This window comes from Equus przewalskii, chromosome 12 (genome assembly GCF_037783145.1).
Source record: "Equus przewalskii isolate Varuska chromosome 12, EquPr2, whole genome shotgun sequence".
NCBI classification, from domain to species: Eukaryota; Metazoa; Chordata; class Mammalia; order Perissodactyla; family Equidae; genus Equus; species Equus przewalskii.
This window is the reverse complement of record NC_091842.1, coordinates 7626103-7634906: the sequence shown is the minus strand read 5'-3', so window position 1 is coordinate 7634906 and position 8804 is coordinate 7626103. Positions and strand designations below refer to the sequence as shown.

The 8804-nt window shown below is 38.8% G+C and overlaps 1 protein-coding gene across 1 annotated transcript; it reads left to right on the top strand.

The window, feature by feature from the left end:
* Positions 1-5108: 5108 nt before the first annotated feature.
* On the top strand, positions 5109-6335 carry LOC103561893 (olfactory receptor 2AE1-like). Its single transcript, XM_008536735.2, has one exon. The coding sequence runs from the start codon at positions 5178-5180 to the stop codon at positions 6207-6209; it is 1032 nt and encodes a 343-aa protein (XP_008534957.2). The 5' UTR covers positions 5109-5177; the 3' UTR covers positions 6210-6335.
* The last annotated feature ends 2469 nt before the right edge of the window (positions 6336-8804 follow it).

Sequence of the window (8804 nt, the reverse complement as noted above, 5' to 3'; positions counted from 1 at the left end):
TATAGTTGTATATTTTAGTTCTGGGTCCTTCTAGTTGTGGCACATGGGATGCTGCCTCAACATGGCCTGATGAGTGGCGCCATGTCCGTGCCCAGGATCCGAAGCAGCAAAACCCTGGACTGCTGAAGCAGAGTGCATAAACTTAACCGCTCGGCCATGGGGCCGGCCCCTCTTCTTTTACTTCTGTACCTGAAGTGTTTTTACATGTTATATTAATGTAATCTATAAAATTGAAGTATGACTAGCAGCTAGAGTGAGAAATGCTAGTGGTAATTTCCTGCCTCCATTCTTTGACTTCTCTTCTATGATGTGGCGCATGGGGAAACCCTCAGAAGGGTCCTGTGGGTAAAAGAGAGTACATCTTTCTCAGACCGACTTCTCAAAAGGGTTGGATAGAAAGGAGCTAGAGAGAACTTGGTTCCAAGATGAAAAACAAGCCAGGGACTGTAGGAACTGTTTCTCTTCACTTTGACCATTAGAGAAGATATTCCCATGTTGTCTTCTGAGCCATGCTCATTGAAATAACTCATTCTCCTGACCCCTACAAACTAACCCTAAGAAAGCCCTTTGGGAATGTTTATCTCAATGCATACAAGAAATGTAATTGGCATCTTGAGTAATGGTTTTCAGAAGAGATTCAGGATGTGTCCTCTGGGTTGGAATGTCTGATGCCATATATTTAGTGTTTTCAATTTGCTTCAGCCAACATTATAGGTCCTCTGGGTTAGGAGCTGTTTCACTTCTCAAAGATGGTGCTCCTCCTCCCTCATGCTTGGCACAGTCCATGCCATGTCTCATCTCTACTTAGGAAACATTCATGCAGTCAGAAAGGGGCTTATTCTAAAAAGACCAGTGCTAAAGACAAATTCTGATTTTATTAAGTAGGAAAGGAGGCATGAAGCTAAGAAGAGAGTGCCTTGAGTGATCCCAGATAGCAGAAAATAGAAAACATATTTTCTCTTGACTCTGGACTCATTGATGATGAAGCTGGTATTAAATGTAGCTTCTTAATCAGGTAACATTAATGGAAATTCTTATTGCTGAAACTCAAATTGTCATTTTGGGATAGAGATGCACCTGAAATATAATTTAGAGGAAGAGGAAGCATATCATGATTCAAGGCCCAACTAGTAGAGGTTAAAGAAATTCAGTTAGTTAGTCTATCCTTATGTGTGCTGATGGAGTTCAAAATCTGAGCACACATTGCAAGAGCATTACAGAATTACATGTTCTGTTGCTTCTGATGACTTGTTGTCGCTAGGATAATTAGCATAAACAGTTATGACTGTTTAAGACAATATCCTCTATGCCATTCTATTAGTAAATGGAGATTTCCAGGTTAGAGAAGGAAGTCTGATGAGCACCTCAGAAAAGACTTGTTTGGATGCTAAGTAGCCAATGTGTGAGACCATGTGGACGTATCCTGCCATCTCCATTTCACTTCTATACACATTTCTGCAGAGGAAATTCCAGGTAAGGTAATGTTGGGGCTTGAGGTATCCAGGAAACCTTTTTTAGAAACTAGGGCATTCTCTGGCATTATCAGCTTATGTCCCCATCCCTTGAAGCAGAGGGTGATACTGGTCAGTCCATGAGGAAAACTGCCTCAGAAGGCAGAGGGAAAAAGTAAGCTGTGAACCACAAATCAGAATGGGAAATTATTAGGAAAGTTGCCTGGGGGAGGAAGAGAGAGGACATGCATCAGATGATGGAAAACATATGCTACAGAGATTTACAGAGAAAGATGAAAACTAATGAGGAAAGAGATAGGGAGATACATGAATATTTTAGTAAAAAGGCAATGTGTGGACATCTTGTTGGAGTTGGACTGATAAGGGGGAACATGGGAAAGTTGGGTCCTCAGTCAACAAGAAGCTGAGTTTGAAATAACAGAGTGAGATGACAGCTAAAATGATGATCCTAGGCTGCATTGATATAGCGAGAGATAATACATGTGACCTCTTTCTCACTGGTCAAATTATACTTTGAAGAATACATTCAGTTCTGAGTTCTTCACTTTAAATTGTAGGTAGATATTGTCAAATTCCTGAAGATCTAGGGAGATGTTTATGAGGAAAAACACAAAGAGGGATACACTGGGTATTTTGAGGATAAGTTTGGATTACTTTTGTAAGTTGGACTTCACCATGGAAGTCAGGTTCTCATTCTTATCAGCATTCATAGGAGAATTAGGTAAAGGACTGACTGGGAAATTTGGCTGATTAAAAGTGATAATCCTAGTTTTATCAGCCTGATTCATAATTTGAAGTCTCTCATGTCTACCAGGACATATTTCTTGTTTATTTTTAGGTACACAAATATAATATCTTTGTTATGTGTCAACTTGGCATCCATACACATTTCTATATACTTAATCTTCAAATGATGACAATACTGAGTTATCCTTACACCTAACATGATAAAATTATCAATGTACGCTCAAAAACCTGTTCAGCTTTTCCACAGAAGAGGATATAAAAGACACCAACCCTTCCCAATAAGAGGATACAAAATCACTTTTTTGTCTTTGAGTAAAATTCATTCTAGTCCTACTCTTGATTCATACTTCCCCTTTTATGGCCTATAACTTAAATACTGAGATATGAACCTAATTAAATTAACATAGCTTATGATAGAAAAGCGGGTGATGGAGGAGAAGAACACACAAATATTTACTTAATATATATATGTACAAAATATTCTTATCAAAGAAGAAAGAAATGCCTATTACTATTACAGTTTTTATTTCTGCAGCTGTTCACATGGGCATGGATGGTGTTTATAACTGTCTTCCTTTACTATCAATTCCACATTCCCTTTGTCTGCAGTTGGTCATGTTTCTTCAGTGGGATGAAACAAACCTTCACTCTTGAAAGATTTGGGTCATTAGAAATCCTGTCTGAAATGGGTTGTTGTAATTTTCCACTGACTTTCATCACAGACATTTGTGCACAGACAGGCACCCTAGAAAGTTTCCTGCATTGCAGACATGCTCTCCTTTATCCCCATGGTGTAGTAGCAACTCATTTTTTCCTTGTTAATCAGGATCAGTCACACCAGCCACTATTTAGAAACTCCTTAACTTCTTCATTCAGTGATATGAGGAATTCAAAGTGGTAGGGTGGCAGTCTCAACTCTCAGTAAGTGAAATCATTATTGTGTCACCTGATGGAAGAATCCCTCCATTTGGACGTAAGACTTCTAAACCAGCAGAGCCTAAAAGTGCAGACAAGGGATGCAAAAATTTTGTTGGTGGATCATAGTTATAAACGTTATAGTGAGAGATATCACTGTCATCTCCACCTCTTGATTCCTGGTCCCATGAAGATTTATGATGGAAAAACCAGCACCATAAATTAGACGCAAATTTAGAGTATTTACCACATCCTGGAGGAAACTGCCCCAGCAATATGAGGAGTTGCCAACTAGCTTTGCTGTAACTGAGTCTTCAAAAACCTTTTCCACTGTTATATCAAACCAGTTGTCTCAGGATGATTGAGAATACGGAAAGACCAGTGGATTCCATGAGTATGGGCCCATTCCCACACTTCATTTGCTGTGAAATGAGTTCCTTAGTTAGAAGCAAAGCTTCATGGAATATAATTATAGTGAGGAAAGCATTCTGTAAGTCCATCAGTAGTAGTTTTGGCAGCAGCACTGTAGGCAAGGAAAGCAAATCCATATCCAGAGAAAGAGTCTATTCCAGTAAGAAAAAAGCACTATCCTTTCCATGATGAAAGCTATGCAATGTAATCAATCTACCACCACGTAGCTGACTATTCCCCTGGGCAATGATGCCATATCAATGACTCAGCATTGGTGTCAGCTGTTGGGAGACAGATGCAGCAGTGGCTGTAGATAGATTGGCCTTGGTGAGTGGAAGTCCATGTTGCTGAGCCCATGTATAGCCTCCATCCTTGCTTCTATAGCCACTTTGTTTGTGAGTCCTTTGGCATGAAGAGGAGTGAGTGAGAAACACTACCTGACATCCATAGAATTGATTAGCACTTGGAATGGGTGGCTCATTCTGTGGACAATAGTAATGGATATTTCTTCCATGTTTTTATACAAATATTTGGTATGTTTTGGTTTTATGCAGGATAGTTATATCATGTTAGGTAGAAGGATGATTTTGTTGTGTTTATTTTGGGATTAAGTTTGGCTTAAGGAGATATGTATGTGAGCCAAATTGACAGGGGATGGATCCTGGTGATGTTTAATGGGTCAACTTGGCTAGGATGAACTACATTTCCCAAGTTTCCCATTTCTGTGTGTTTCTGGTTAAGGTGGGCCACAGGAAAGATTCTCAGGGAGATTTAGAGGCAGAATGGAAGCAGCTGTTTTCTGCTTTACTGATGTTTTTCTGAACAGCTGACCTTATGTCAATGTTGTGAAGCAGCAGCTGGGACTGCAATCACTCTACCTTCCCCAGGATCCTCCTTTAGCTTCTGTGACATCTGGGCCAAGTGTGTGTGTTTAGCCTCATGAAGAAGGACCTCAGCTTCTGCACGATAACCATACCACCAATTCCAGAGGCAACAAGAACTGACATGGGTTTCAGTCCACCTTGTGAGATTGCAGCTCATGATTGTGGGTTCCAGCCTGTCCTTGATTTACCACATTTTATACACATCCTCCCTTCCTGACTGCGTGCCCCATGAACTTCAAGTTCCAGCATGAGACACAAAGGTGACAGCCTTAAATAGATTGTATAGCCAGTTTTCACAATTGAATAAGGCCAAATTCCTGTACAATCCATTAAATGTATATGTATATGTGCATATAAATCTCTTAGTGGTTCAGCTTCTCTGCTTCAACTCTGACAGATACAATAAGCACAAAAGTATATATGTATATTTTATGCATATATAATGTATATAAAATTTATTGTGTGTATATATATACATATTGTGTGTACATATATATATACACACACATATGTATACTTTTATAAATATATTGCTTGCTTAATGAGGAGAAACTCTTGTTTTGAAGCTTGGCACTTACGAGAGCCTAGGTGTTCTGGAATTTCAGAGTGATCATGTTTGTGAAGAGAGATTTGAAATTCTCTCTGTTTTAAAAAGATTATTTTAGTTATTCGAGCATTGAATAATTAGAAATAGAAAAAAAATTTCTGCAAAAATTCTTTTGTTGATCAAAAGGTCTTAGTGTCAGGTATGCTGAGCTCCAGTTTTCTGATATCACACTTCATCTTCACTTCCTGTTTCCCCAGTGTGACTGAGAATGGGAAGATGTGGCAGAGGAATCAGACCTCTCTGGCAGACTTCATCCTTGAAGGGCTCTTTGATGACTCCCTTGCCCAACGTTTTCTTTTCATCTTGATCATGGTGGTCTTCCTGATTGCAGTGAGTGGTAACACCCTCACCATTCTCCTCATCTGTGCTGATCCCCAGCTTCATACACCCATGTACTTCCTGCTCAGCCAGCACTCCCTCATGGATCTGATGCATGTCTCCACAACCATCCCCAAGATGGCTACCAACTACCTATCTGGCAAGAAGTCCATCACCTTTGTGGGCTGTGCCACCCAGCACTTCTTCTATTTGTCTTTGGGTGGTGCTGAGTGTCTTCTCCTAGCTCTCATGTCCTATGACCGCTATGCTGCCATCTGTCATCCACTACATTATACTGTTCTCATGAACAGAAAGGTGGGACTGATGATGGCTGCCATATCATGGTTGGGAGCATCCATAAATTCCCTAATTCACACAGTGATCTTGATGCACTTCCATTTCTGTGGTCCTCAAAATATCCGCCACTTCTACTGTGAGTTTCCAGCTCTTGTGAAGTTGGTATGTGAAGATATCACTGTTTACGAGACCACAGTGTTCATCAGCAGTGTCCTACTTATCCTCCTCCCCATCTTCGTGGTTTCTATATTCTATGCCTTCATCCTCCACAGTGTCATTCAGATGCGTTCAGCTGGGAGTAAGAGAAATGCCTTTGCCACTTGTAGCTCTCACCTCACTGTGGTTTCCCTCTCTTTTGGTGCCTGCATCTTCTCTTATATGAGGCCCAGGTCCAAGCGCACCCCATTGCAAGACAAAGTTGCACCTGTGTTCTATAGCATCATTACTCCCACACTGAATCCTTTGATTTATACTCTCCAGAATAAGGATGTAGCTAAGGCTCTAAGGAGAGTGTTAGGGAGAGATATCACTCGAAGACAGCAATTGTGGTTTCCCTGAATATGAAGGTGGAATGGGATAATATCCTAAATTTTATCTGGATAAATTCCTAAGAGTTATCAAGGGTCCAGATCCCTGATGACTACTGCAAAAACGAAGTGGTCAACACACAATTCTAGTATTCTAACTTGGTCTCAGGCATCTAAGCACCGTAGAACACTATCTTGGTCCAATTGGGCTAATATAACAGAACCTACCATAGACTTGGAGGCTTAAACAAAAACATTTATTACTCACAGTTCAGGAGACTGAGAAGTACAAGATCAAGTCTTGAAAGTGCCAGAGATTCTCTCATTTCCTTTTGGTCTCATTTTAAATGTACCACGTCTAAACATGTTCATGACTACCCTATCCAAAGCACCACTCTCCATTTCCTGTCCTCTGCTTCTACTTTGTAATACTACTTTGCATGATGCTGCACAATAGTATGTTATATATTATATTATATTTATTGTCTGTTTTACCAGAATGTAAACTCCCGAAGTGCAAGGACTTTACTTTGTTTGCTATTATCTCACCAGAGCAAAGAAAAGAGCCTGGCATGAAATAAATGCTCGATGACTATTTGTTGCATGGATTAATAAACGAAAGGGACGTAGATTGTTTTCCTAACCCAGAAAACATTAATGATATTTAATTCAGAGATGGTAGGAGATTATAAAAACGAATAATATAGTGGATAGCTTGGTAAGACTCATTTGTCTCAGATAGCCAGATATTAATCCCATGCAAATGCAGAGGCCTGACATCTCAGTGAAGTTTCCTGGGTTCCAGTGGTCTGAGGGATGCCAAAGTGAGGGACAAATTTCTATGTCTTGCTTCCCCTACTACTTAAAAAATGTCATGAATTCCTGGGACCATCTTCAGAAGAATAACACTTAGGGGTTGAGAGCAATGTTGTGCTCTCTTTGACAAGTAAGCATTTTGCCTTTGAGAAATAGCTTTTCAGGATTCTGTAATAAGGTGAGTATCCCATTGTGTGGGGTGTCATCTTCCCAACCTAGCCCTATGGTTGGATTTATCCTGTAACACTCCAATATCAAGTAGAATTAATGTTTATAGAAACTGTGCCCGGGTTGTTTTTGAAGGCAGAAGAGTGTCGCATTAACAGCTAACTCACAATCCCAATTAGAGACAGGTGGTTGTTCCTCTGCTACGTCTCTCTCTACACACACAACTATGGCCCTGTCAGGAAGCCTATAAGATTGTTTTAGAAGGCAACTTTATGGATGGTTATTTGTGTAATGGAAGCATCTGCCAAATGTAACTAATACAGTGTTATGTGGGTTCCCCTTGAAAAGAGATATAACACTATTATTCTAATAACTCTGTCTATATTCTGGATATTAACTCCTATCAGATAGATGGTTTATAAATATTTTATCTTATCCAACAGGTTGTCTTTTCATGTTGTTGATTGTGTCCTTTCATGAAGAAAGCTTTTTAAATTTTGACGCAATCCTATTTATCTATTTTTACATTTGTTTTCCATGCTTTTTGTGTCATATCCAAGAAGTAATTGGCAAACCCAATGCCATGAAATTTCCCCTATGCTTTTTTCTACGAGTGCTATAGTTTTAGCTCTTACATCAGGTTTTTGATACATTTTCAGTTAACTTTTGTATCCAAATTGTGTAAGGTAAGGGCCTAACTTCATTCCATTTACAATGATAATAAAAAAGAATAAAATGCTTAAGAATTAACTTAGCCAAGGAACTGATAGAGTTGTACACTGCAAACTATGAAACACTGCTGAAAGATATTAAAGAGACATAAACAAACTAAAATATATCCTGGGTTCATGGCTTCAAAGACTTACTGTTGTTAAGATGTCCATACTATACAAAATGACCTACAGATTCAATGCAGTGTCCATCAAAATCCCAGTGGCATTTTATTCAGAAATAGAAAAGCCTACGCTAAAATTAATATGGAAACAAGGAGCTTCAAATAGTCAAAACAATTCTGAAAAAATAAAAGTGGTGGACTCACACTTCCTGATTTCAAAACTTACCATATAGCTCCAGTACTCAAAATAATGTGGTCCTGGCCTAAAGACAGGTGATTGACCAAGGGAACTGAATATAGAGCCTAGAAATAAACTCTCATATATATGGTAAAGTGATTTTTAATAAGGGTCCCAAGTTCATTCAATAGAGATAGTACAGTTTTTTTTCCCCAATAAATTGTGATGAGAAAATTGGATATGGCAAAAGAATGAATTTGGATGCTTATCTTAAACTATACATAAAAATTAACTGAAAATGTATCAAGAAGCTAAATGTAAGAGCTAAAACTATAAAACTCTTAGAAGAAATCATAGAGGAAAGGTTTATGTCATTGCATTTTCCTGATGATTTATTGGGCATGCCACAAGAACACAGGCAACAAAAGTAAAAATAGGTAAATTGGACTACATAAAAATCTAAAATGTCCTTTTCATCACAGGACATAATCATTTGAGTGAAAAGACTGCATGCAATGAGTTAAAATATTCATAAACCATCTATCTGATAAAGGGGTTAACATCCTGAATATGTAAAGAATGAGAGAGACTGCCTCTCAACAATAACAATAATGAAACTACCTGATTAA

Excerpts from the sequence above, each read along its gene's own strand:
- LOC103561893 (XM_008536735.2), top strand. The coding sequence starts at position 5,178 with ATGCTGAGCTCCAGTTTTCTGATATCACACTTCATCTTCACTTCCTGT.